Here is a 12,582-nt window from a genome sequence, read left to right on the forward strand (position 1 = left end):
GGCTTCGCTGTGAAGAGGATCGGGATTGCGCACGTCGTCCGATCGTCGCCATAGCGACAACTGAAGCTCATTGGGGAGGCTGTGGCTCTCGCGGGATCACGGCTAGGTAACGTATAGTGGTGGCGATCGGGGGATCAGAAGAGTGTGGGGGTCTTGGAGGGACAATGGTAGCTAGCCTAGTGCTAGCTACAAAGGCTAAAGCAAATTTAACTTAAAAAAATCCCTCCCGCGGATGCAGCCTCAGAAACTGCGTACCGTCAGGGAGGTTAAAGAAAAACAGTTCTCTGTTAGGGCGCGATTCCACTAGAGCTGCACGCGTCTGCAAGACGCGAGCCGGCTCTTCCAGGTCTGTGGGGAAAGCAGACTAATCCCATCAGCTGTGCCATGCACGGCTATGGGATCCGCAGCCTCCCGCGCCGATTCGGATGTAAAAGCCGGCCGAATTGCTAGCAGTAGCGATTCGGCCGGCGTTACCATTGCACCCTATGGCAGAGTTTCCCCGCACTATTCGCCTGCGGGGAAACTTTGCAGATACACGGTGGTTTCCGCTCAAGTGGAAACACGCCCTTACAGCTTACAGAACTCCTGCAATAAATCTGCAGTTTGTCTACTTCCTGCTTTCATGGAAGCAGACAAAGGGTTACAGTGGATCCAGATAAACTTTTACTCATTGCATAATTGTGTTCCTTTCATATAGTTTAATAGGGCATTCCTCAAGCCAAATGCTTTTTTTTGTTTTTTTTGTTTCGTTTTAATACTCTAATTCCCTATAAACTAAACAAGCCTCACCCACAGCTTTTCACAGTGCCTTGACACTGTAGCAAGGGCTTATGGGAGCTCAGTCTGGGCAGTAGGAGGAGAAGGACGTCACTAACCAGAGATTTCAGAGGCAGAGGGGAGGAGGGAGTAAGAGAGGGGACAGAATTTACACACAGACAAGCTGATAGCATCTCCAGCCCTCAGTCTGTGACAATGTGACAAATAGAACATGGCTGCCCTCATTGTATCACAGGAATAAATAATCATTAAATGTTGAAGCTGTTTGCAGCTAGATATGCTGTGTAAACTATCTAAATTTTAGATATGATATATAGACAAGTTACTTGTTATAGTTATTTTGTTTTTATCTCGGATCTGCTTTAACCACTTCACCACTGAGGGGTTTTACCCCTTGAGCACCAGAGCAATTTTCACCTTTCAGCACTCCTTCCATTCATTCGTCTATAACTTTATCATTACTTATCACAATTAAATGAATTATATCTTGTTTTTTTCCGCCACCAATTAGGCTTTCTTTAGGTGGGACATTATGCCAAGAATTATTTTATTCTAAATGTGTTTTGATGGGAAAATAGGAAAACATTTGGGAAAAATTATTATTTTTCCGTTTTCGGCCATTATAGTTTTTAAATAATGCATGCTACTGTAATTAAAACACATTTCTTCCAAGTGCCCAGGAGCACTCACAGTGGCTTTAATGCAGGAAAGTGTGCCTAGGTCCTCACCCCAGTACCAAGGGGTCACAACATAGAATCTCGCCAAAGGACCGGCACCATTCGATGTATTTAGAAGCTCTTTATAACTTTATTGGCATCAATATGATAGCAACGACAGACGCTGTTTCAGCCCCCATGGGCCTTTATCAAGTTGCACAGGATCATGCAACTTGATAAAGGCCCATGGGGGCTGAAACAGCGTCTGTCGTTGCTATCATATTGATGCCAATAAAGTTATAAAGAGCTTCTAAATACATCGAATGGTGCCGGTCCTTTGGCGAGATTCTATGTAATTAAAACCCATGAAATGTATTTGCCCATTTGTCCCGGTTATAAAACCGTTTAAATTATGTCCCTATCACAATGTTTGGCGCCAATATTTTATTTGGAAATAAAGGTGCATTTTTTTCAGTTTTGCGTCCATCCCTAATTACAAGCCCATAGTTTATAAAGTAACAGTGTTGTACCCTCCTGACATAAAAATTTAAAATTCAGTCCCTAAGGTAACTATTTATGTATTTTTTTTAATTGTAAATTTAATTTTTTTTTTATTACAAAAAAAAAAAAAAAAAAGGAGTGTGGGAGGTAATGATTTGTATGTGAAAAATGCTTTAGGGTGTAGTTTTACTATTTGGCCACAAGATGGCAACAGTAACTTTTTGTTTAATGCGACCTCCAAGCGCCCTTCTGGAGGTACTAGGAGGTTGGGTAAGTGTGTTTTGTTTTTTTTTTCCCCCTACACAATGATCGCGCTGCTTAGCGGAAAAGCAGCGGATCATTGTGGGGCTCAGATCAACGAACTGGAATGGATTTTCCCGTTCATTGATCTCCGGGTGAGCGGCGGGCGGCGTGTTTACGAGCGGGAGTGCGCGCTAGATCGAGTGGGCAGCGGCCGGAGCGCGGAAAGTACGGATTTTTCCGTCCCGGGGGTGAAAGGATGGAAAAAGGGAAGGAGAAATTCATACGGGCGGGGGTAAAGTGGTTAACATCCTGTGGTTACATATTAGCTTTGTCTGCATGATTTCTTTGCTGACGCAGCTGAGAGATCAATTTACACTTGTGATTACTTGAAGATGAGGGGGAATTAACCATTTGAGGCTTACACCCCCCCCCCCCCCCTAGTGACCAGGCGACTTTTACAATTCAGCACACTGCAGCTTTAAAGGACAACTGTAGTGAGCTGGATATGGAGGCTGCCATGTTTTCTTCATTTAAGCAATAACAGTTGCCTGGCTATCCTGCTGCTCTGCTGCCTCTAATACATTTAGCAATAGACCCTGAACATGCATGCAGCAGATCAGGTGTTTGACATTTTTGTCAGATCTGACAAGATTAGCTGCATGCTTGTTTCTGGTGTGATCCAAACACTACTGCAGGCAAATAATTCAGCAGGACAGCCAGGTAACAGGAATTCTTTAAAATGAAATGAATATAGCAGCCTCCATATACCTCTCACTGCTGTTGTCCTTTAACAGTGTGCTGTACGGGCATACAACTTAACACCCAAAGAAATCTTGCCTCCAGAGCTTTCTGTTGGTGGCATTGGATTGCTGCTGCAATTGTTTTTTTTTTTTTATAATTTAATTTACATCCGAGATCCAATCACTGATCCCCTCCCATAGGCATCAGCCTATGAGAGGGGATCACATTGTGAGCCACTCGAAGGGCCAGCTTTGTCACTAAGCTGTCCTCTGTACAGCCTCAGGTAAGTTAAAGAGAAACCGTAAACAAGAGTTGAACTTCATCCATACTCACCCCCTCCGTAGAACTCTTTAAACAAATTCAGATAGACCCTTAACACCCAAGCACAGCTTTTTAAAAAAAAAAAAAAAAAAGAAAATATCCATTTAAATGAACATTGTTAAATTCATTACGCACAAAATTTTTAGTTTTTAAAAAGTAAAAAAAGAAATTGCCTGTCCCACCACTTCACATATTCTGATAGCTTCCTAATGTGTTTGCATCACAACACACAAAATCCACGCATAACGATGTAAAAGCAATCATGGCCCTATGGGGCTATTGCATTGATTGCGGTGCAGCACAGTAAGTATTGACGCAGTAATGCATGCAAAGGCATTTACAGTAGGACTTGCTGGTTTACCCTGGAAGTGAGGCATTTTTTATTGTACTGTATAGCTACACCGCACTATTAACATTGTCTGGACTGTTGAGTTGCCATTGAATAATGGTTGCAAGGTTAAAGGGGCCCTCGTGACCGCTCCCAAATTTTGAGAAATTGCTTGAAATAGTGCTTTAAAGGTAACAGCAGTAGCAATAGTCTGATTTGCTTTAGGGACTGGTGCTACCTGTTCTTTTTGCCTAGCACTGTGCTCCATCACCTGTGCATGAGTTTGCAATGATAAGTTGGGGCTTTCTGTGCTGACAGGTCAGCTGTTTGTTGAAGACATTCCCACCATGGTGTTGTGTAAGCCAAAGCTTTTACCACTGAAATCTGTGACCCTGACAAAGCTGGAGAAGATGCAGCGGGATGCCCAGGAAGCAGTGCGTCAGCAGGAGATGGCTCGGCTGGAGGAGCAAAAAGTCCAGGAATGACCCCTTACTGGAGAAGATGGACTGCTGTAGGCCATTATCCTGCCCTCTGTACATATGTATAGCATAGAGCTCACATCGAACAATATATTGTATCCCTCCCTTATTTAATGTCCGTTATTTCACAAAATAAAAATGTATCAGACCTCTATATTTGTTCACTGAAGCTTTGATGGCACTGAGTAAATAAAGTGATCACATCTATGAAGGGTTGTTTTTAGGCATAGATAAGCAAGGCAGATGCCTGAGGTAACAAGAAAAAGGAGGGCTTCACATAGCTATACTTGGCACATTGCGTTACCCTGCAAAAAAAACTAACAAAACGCACACTTGCAATGCAAGTGTAAAATTTATCTTAAAGGACCTCTGCTGCGTAAATCTTAAAATTTAAAACGCATACAAATAAGTGCATTTCTTCAAGAGTAAAATGAGCCATAAATTACTTTTCTCCTATGTTCCTGTCACTTACAGTAGGTAGTAGAAATCTGACATTGCCGACAGGTTTCTTTTCATGGGGAATTCTCAGCATAGCCTTTGTTCTTGATAAAGACATTCCCTGAAAAAGATTTTACAAAGATGCTGGCCAGCCTCCCTGCTTGCTACACACTTTTTTGGGAGTTGTACGGAGCAACTGCCATTCACTAAGTGCTTTTAAAAATAAAGAAAACCCTGAGAACCCCCCCCCCCATGAGATGATGGGCTAGTCCAAAATCTGTCAGTAATGTCAGATTTCTTCTATTTACTGTAAGTGACAGCAACATAGGAGAGAAGTAATTTATGGCTTATACTCTGGCAGAAAGGTAGTTATTTGTATAAGTTTACATGTACTGTATTTTAAATTTTAAGATTTTTGTGACAGAGGTCCTTTGTGTGCATTGGGGCTGGTGAGATGTATCTGACCTGGTGATGGCGTGTACAGCCTTTGTTTTGAAATCAATGTAGTTTTTGTATGTAATCTATCAATTGGTGCCTGTAAAACAAATTAATGTACCGGTAATTCTGCTTATTCATAAGAAAGGTGCCTTGCCTGGGGTACCAAAATGGTCCTACATCTTTGCAATCGTCATACTGATGAATGGAAGTAAACCTGTGTCCAAAACCTGTGAAAGAGTTACACGTTGATAGAAATGTTCATGGTTTGGCTTCGATGTAACTTTTTTTTTTCTTTTGATACAACTATCAAGTGTGTGGCTTGAGACTTAAGCCTGAGTCGTAAATTGTGCCTACCCCTTCCTGCCTCATTAAGCTGCTGTCCGCATCTTTAGTGTAGTCAATCTGTGTCCTTTGGCAGGTTTACAGAATCTTAATGTTCTGCTCTCATGTTGATCTTTCCACCTCAGTGTTCAGTAAAGTCTAGACAGCCCAATTTACATTTACTTACAGAACAGGTGGCAAACTTCAGACCTTGAGGGCCATAGCTATACCAGTGTTTAGGATGGACTGAGAAATGTATTATTGATAAACCACATCTTTCATGATACAATCCCATGAATTAATTTGAGCTGTGCCACAAACTTCTGATGACCTTGGCCACTAGAGACTGGAGTTTGACATCCCTGTCTTAGAGCACCTTGAGCTTGAAAACAGAACCATTAAACCTCAAGTAGTTAAACTAAAGGTGCCTGGCTGCTAATAGGTATTAGTGGTAGTGCAGCAACTAAGCTTAACTATAAGGGCTCGTAGACGCACGCCGGCACTGAGTGGGTGGGCAGGATTGCAGACGAATTCCATGAGCCGTGCCATGCACGGCTATAGGAATCGCAGCCTCCGCCGCGAATTCTGTAGGGGGTTCCAGCCGAATCGCTACTGCAAGCGAATCGGCCAGATGCGCCGTAATCCCCTATGGCAGTTTCCCCGCGCGATTTGCCTGCGGGGAAACTGCGGATGTGCGGCCGTTTCCGCGACAGTGGAAACGGGCCTTAAAAAGGATACCAGACCAGAGTCAGTTACATAAGCACACAGATGTCCATAGTGGATCCACATTCCTTTATGCATTTTCCGTTCCTGTTTGGCATCCTGTTTGGCCTTTACTCATTAAAAAAAAAAGTGACTCGGCTAATGTCTTATTTTCAAACAGATAAAGACAGACTTGCAACGATATTGCCTCTTAAAGTGGATCGGAGATAAACTTTTACTCATTGCATAATTGTGTTCCTTTCATACAGTTTATAGGGCATTCCTCAAGCCAAATACTTTTTTTGTTTTAAAACTCTAATTCCCTATAAACTAAACAAGCCTCGCCCACAGCTCCTTTTGTGCCTTGGCACTGTAGCAAGGTCTTATGGGAGCTCAGTCTGGGCAGGAGGAAATTACTAGCCATTGAGGAGAGGGGATTGAATTTACACACACAGGCAAGCTGATAGCATCTCCAGCCCCTCAGCCTGTGACAAAATAGAACATGGCTGGCCTCATTCTATCACAGGAATGGATAATTAAACTTTAAGCTTTTCACAGCTAGATATGCTGTGTAAACTATCTAAACTTTAGATAAGATATATAGACAAGTTACTTGTTATAGTTTTTTTTTTTATCTTTGATCCGCTTTAAAGGGGAGTGAATGGGGCAGAGACAAGGTGGGAATTGAGGGTGATAGGAGGGAACATCATAGCAACCCTGTCTTGACTTGGCTAATGTCAAACTTTCAGGCCCAGTGCACACCAAAACCGCTAGCAGATCGGCAAAACGCTAGAGGTTTTTGGAGCAGATTTCAGAGTGATTCTAAGCATGTTTAGAGCAGTTTTCTAAACATGCTTAGTGGGTTTTTTTTGAGCGTTTTTGTGTAGCAGATTACAAAATATTGTTACAGTAAAAGCCGTTACCAAACAGCTTCGAAAACAAACGCCTGGAAAACCGCTCTGCTCTAGTGTTTTCCAGAGCGGTTTGAGCTTTTGCTATACTTTAAATTGAGGCAGAAACGCTTCTGCAAACCGCAAAAGTGCTGCAGGACCTACGTTTGCGGTTTAATAAAAACCTCAAACCGCTTGTGTGCCCCATCCCATTGAAATACATTAGCCAAGCGTTTTCACAGGCAGAAGCGGTTTGGAAAACGCTACAAAAACCGATCGGTGTGCACCAGGCCTCAGACAGGACAAGTTTTTCAAGTGATTATGGGGAGGGGGGAGAAAGAGGAGAGCAATGGAAAGCACACTGGGGGTTGTGGATCCAGCATGAACATACCTCTGTGCTTACATAGATTTTCCTCATGTCAGGTGCGCTTTAATAAATAATAAAAAAAAAAAAAGTCAACCTGTCCAGTCCCCGATTGGGGATCGAGACCAGATTCTTTGACATTGCTGGGCCGAAGCTGTACAGACACATCACTAGCCTGTAGATGGAGGGGGAGGGCCAACAGAGCACAGTGTGGCATCAAACGGCGGGCGGAGTAGGTGGTGAGAACAATGCGGATTCACTGGCTGCTGCGCACAGGCTAGGTTCTCAGCTGAGGCATTTGGTATCGGACGAGTTTCATCAAGCGTGTGCATGGGGTTTGGAAATTTCAGTCTGGGTTTGTTAAATCAACTATCTTCTCTGCTTTTTTCCAACCTATGGTAACTAAATCATTGCCTTGATCTGCTTACCTGTAAGTCAGCGACAGTGATGGGCAGACTATGGCCTCAATTCACTAAGATAATGGTGGAGATAAGGCAAGAGAAAACTTACCTCCACACAGTGAGAGTGTTATCTTATCTCTTCATTCCTTAAGTTACCTCCTCTAGTCAATTTTACCTCCTCTGTAGTCATTTTCACATGCAGTTAATTAACAGCCTGTCTTTAACTCTGGAGTTATTTTAAGGATTGGAGAGTTAACTTAAAGACAGAAGAGTTAACTTTAGGTTTGTCTGAGGTAAAAGGTTTCCTGAATACTATATGCCTTATCACCATGGTAACAACTGTAGAAACATTATTAAAGACAGGAGATAAGCTTAGTGAATTGAGGCCAATATTGTCCAGTACAACCACAAGATGAAGCTGTGCAATACAGAACAGGCATGAGCTACAGCACCAATATGAGAACACCTGGGCCCATATGCAATTTCTCCTGAGTTCTTTTAGGTGAGAAGTTTCATATTCTCTCTAAAATAACTTAAGAATTTTACTATTGGAAAAAGTACCAAAAATGAAAGTGGAAAAGTACTGTCAAAACTATTTAGTATTTTCTTGCTTGCTGCAGATTTAAAGGAATCTTTAAAAATAAAAAAAATGATTTTTACTCACCTGGGGCATCCCTCAGCCCCTGAAGCTGTATGGTGCCCTCGCAGCCTGGCTCCGATCCTCCTGTTCCCGCTGGCGGCTACTTCTGGGTTCAGCGACAGCCGCTGGCAGGCTGGGAACGCGAGTGATTCTCCGCGTTCCCAGCCGCTATATCACCCTCTATGCTGCTATAGCGGGGCTGAGGGATGCCCCAGGTGAGTAAAAAATGTTTTATTTTGACTTAAGTATTCCTTTAAAAGGCATTTTACTGGCAAGTTTAAAAATATCACTTATTAGGATAAAACTCAAGAGAAAAAGTGAATTGGTGTCTAGAGATGGTTGCCGAGATGCAAATAATTGTGACCTGATGCAGGATTGTGCAAAATTTGGAAATAGACCAAACTGATCTCAAACCAAATTGGTCCATTTTCAAGCATACATTTGCATAGAGAGTTTTCATAATCCTGCATCACCTCTGAATTATTTGCATCTTGAAGGCCATCCCTAGTCACAGGGATGCAGCAAGATACACATTACTTCTTTCTGGGGATTGTCATAATAATAATACCAACATTTGTATAGCACTTTTCTGCTGTCAGACAAAGCGCTCAAGAGCTGCAACCACTGGGATGCTTTCAAGGCAAGACTCCCTAACACTGAAGGGTGGTCTCTTGAACTCCTCAGTGTTGTCTGACCGAATCACTTAGGCTACATTCCCACCAAGACGTTGCGTTTTAGGGGACGTTATGGTCGCATAACATGCCCCTAACGCAACTCATGGTGGTGCTGAAGTTGGACGTCAGATTGAGCTGCGTTATGCAGCTCTCAAAGCAGCCGCTCCAGGTTAGTGGTAGGAAGTCCGGATCTTTTTAAGGATTCGGATCATTTGAATCAGATCATTGAAAAGATCCGGATCTTTGAACCGAATCATTTGAAGCATTTTACTAGGGAAGCAGACTGGGTGAAATGACTAGCAGGACAGGACCTTCCCTGCACTGTACATTCTGTATGTTCCTGTTTCTTCCAGACAGACATCCTGTGAACCGAATCTTTCATTGTGATGATCCGGACAACACTACAGTCCCACCATGAGTCACCACAGTGCAGTGAATATTAGCCATGTGGCTGGCCGCGGAGGAGGAGGGGAGACCTCCTCCTTTAACATTACTGATCATGTGCAAACAGTCTGTGGCTTAGCCCAGTATAACATACAGCACTTTGTTTAAACGTGCTGCGTTACTATGTAACGCAATGTGGGCACTGTGAACAGCACATTGATTTTACAGTGCTGTGAGTTAGGCTGCGTTACTGGCTGCTGTAACGTATGACTAACGTCCCACTGTGAAACCAGCCTTAAACTACTTTTCCAGCTGTGTTTTTTCTATCATCTATCATTCAGCTAAAATAAAAATGAATAAACTGCCAAACATGATACAGAAAGGCTGTGCAATTCTCTGCCACTGAACTGTGCAATGTGTTAGAACCCCTCTCCTTACAACTTGTGGTGAAAATGACCAGTTTGTGGGTCACTAAACATATTTAGGCTCGGTTCACACTATGTTGTTACAATAGATGTAGAAACTGGCCGGTCAGCACTGGTTCTGCATTGTTTACATTACCTGCAATTTGCATCCTCTGCCTTTATGTTAGCCACCTGTCCGCTGGTACCACTCGTGCCATCCAGGTGTCTGGCAGAATCTTTGGGCTTTCTGTTGTATCGCAGCCACGATGAAGCTTGAGGAAGTGCGTTGTCTCAATAAGATTACTGACAATCCATTGTCTGCAATCGTTTGGGAGTCCACAGAGAAAGCGGAGGGAAGACTCAATAGGATCCTGACGCTTCCCTTACTGCAGGCTAAGTATCTCTGTTATATGTGAACTTTATTTCGGCTACACTAAACTACAGTCTAAAGCCTGATACACAATTGACTGGCCAATTACGGCCCAGTTTTACCACCTCCATGTAGTAAGAAGGTCAACACATAATGATTGTGTAGGTAAACCCTCATACTACATGGAGGTGGTAAAATTAGTCAATGATTGGCCAACCATAATTGAAAGTGTGTGTACCAGGCTTTTGGGCCTGGGGCCCACTTGACCCCTTTAGTGGCAATTCCAAAAGCTACAGCGGTGATCCCACAAGATTATTTGTCCAAAATTACAATTGTATGTATGCAGTATTTTCCTAGCCATTTTATGCAGGACCCCAAATCACTGGTGTTAAGAGTGTCTATATGCCATAAGGCCTCTTTTCCAACAGACAGTAAAAAGTAACACCATGACAACACTTGTGCTCCACTAAACATCTTTATTTATGTATTCATATATACACACACATTCTAGCAGAACTCAGCTTTTTATTCCAGTTTTTTTTTTTTACTTTTTTTAATGTAGAAAAATAGATGTTCCAGCCACCATATTCTGTACTCTCACATCAAAATCTGATTTCCTTTGGAAAGCTGAATAAAAATATTTCTCTTTTTCCCCCCATTGCCCCGAACCCTAACCATCTTGCTTTTCAAAAAAAAAGCAAAAATTTTTTTCAGTGGAAAGTTGATTTCAGACAAGTCACAAGTCTCCTCTTTCCACTCCCAAAAAAAAAAAAAAAAGTTCCTGAACAAGCAGCAGCCAACATGGAGTCACAGCACGCTTCCCCTTGTGACAACAAAGAAAATGAACACATTGGATTGTGAGTTTGCCACACCTCGTAGCGGAAGCAGACTGCTCACCTACGAGGAGCAAACATGGAATGAACTCTGCAAATGGCACTTCAAGAGTTATAGCTTATTACGCCTCCTGCATACATCTACCTATCGCAACCATTTACTGCTCAAACGGTTTATTTAGGGGGGGAAAAAACTATTTTACAAAGGCTCTGTACCCATGACAAGTCGTAGAGAGATTTATAAAAAGATTAAACGGTGCTAAGCAAAGTGATTGTGTTGGTTTTTCTTTTTTTCAGTAACTTTCAAATTTCAGGCGGCCTCCATCACCTTCGCTGACAAAACGTTTTCGTCCTCTGCAATGGCAAAAGGACACAATCAATCAGTGTAAAATTCATTAACAAACACCTTAAACAGTTAAAGCGGACCTGAACTCAGAACTTCCTCTCTGCTCTAAAAGATATGCAACCGCTTAATAGCCTTGTTCACATTATAAATTGCCAGCGCAATCGCCGAGTGACTTTGTTAGTGATTTTCTAAGCGCTTTAAGATCGATTTTCACTCAGAAAAGAGTTTTTCTAAGCACTTTTGTGTAATGATGTTTTGTTCACTTCCTAGCGCCAATCAGGAAGTGAACTCTTTGACCTGGAAATGAATTAATACAATGCATTTATTCATTAAAGCGCTCAGCAAAATCGCTTTTCAATCGCCTAGCAATTTTACTATATTTTCTATTGAATCGCAGACGCTCTGGAAATGGTGCAGGAGCCGCGTTTGCGATTGGATAGAAAGGTCATCGCTTATGTGACAATACTCACATACTCACATAAGCAAGCATTGCACAAGCGCTTTTAAAGAGACACTGAAGCAAAAAAAAATGATGATATTATGATTTGTATGTGTAGTACAGCTAAGAAATAAAACATTAAGATCAGATACATCAGTCTAATTGTTTCCAGTACAGGAAGAGTTAAGAAACTCCAGTTATCTCTATGCAAAAAAGCCATTAAGCTCTATGACTTTCAAAGTCGTGGAGAGGGCTGTTTTCTGACTTTTATTATCTCAACTGTTCCTGAACTATTTACTTTTTATCTGCCAGAGGAGAGGTCATTAGTTCACAGACTGCTCTGAAAGAATAATTTTGAATGCTGAGTGTTGTGCAATCTGCACATATTAGAGAATGATGCAATGTTAGAAAAAACACTATATACCTGAAAATAAAAATATGAGAATATTTTCTCATATTTACTACACACAATACATACTACACAATCCATTCATTATATCATAATTTTTTTTCCGCTTCAATGTCTCTTTAAGAAGGCAAAATTCTGTTCTACATAGCAATTTTAGTAAGAGGGTCTTATAGAATAATGCAATGTTAGAAAAAACACTATATACCTGAAAATAAAAATGAGAATATTTTCTTTGCTGCTAATCTTCTACTAATTATTCATAGTACACAACCAATTCACTATATCATATATTTTCCGCTTCAGTGTCTCTTGGCAAAACGTTCCCTTTTCTCCATTATACAGATATGTCATAGATATCTGATCTGTATGCTTGTTCAGGATCTATGGCTTAAAGTATTAGAGGAAGAGGATCAGCAGGACAGCCAGGCAAGTTGCATTATTTAACCACTTGCCGACCGCACACTCATACCCTGCGGCGGCAAA

At 41.8% G+C, this 12,582-nt stretch overlaps 1 protein-coding gene across 1 annotated transcript in view; it reads right to left on the bottom strand.

Moving 5' to 3' along the window:
- Nucleotides 1–10,528: 10,528 nt before the first annotated feature.
- Nucleotides 10,529–12,582, bottom strand: part of PDCD4 (programmed cell death 4) — an 81,975-nt gene continuing 79,921 nt past the window's right edge. The window contains exon 12 of the mRNA XM_068257925.1: nt 10,529–11,259. Within this exon, the coding sequence (XP_068114026.1) occupies nt 11,199–11,259 (61 nt within the window). The 3' untranslated portion in view covers nt 10,529–11,198. The remainder of the gene's footprint in view (nt 11,260–12,582) is intronic.

This window comes from Hyperolius riggenbachi, chromosome 10 (genome assembly GCF_040937935.1).
Source record: "Hyperolius riggenbachi isolate aHypRig1 chromosome 10, aHypRig1.pri, whole genome shotgun sequence".
NCBI lineage: Eukaryota > Metazoa > Chordata > Amphibia > Anura > Hyperoliidae > Hyperolius > Hyperolius riggenbachi.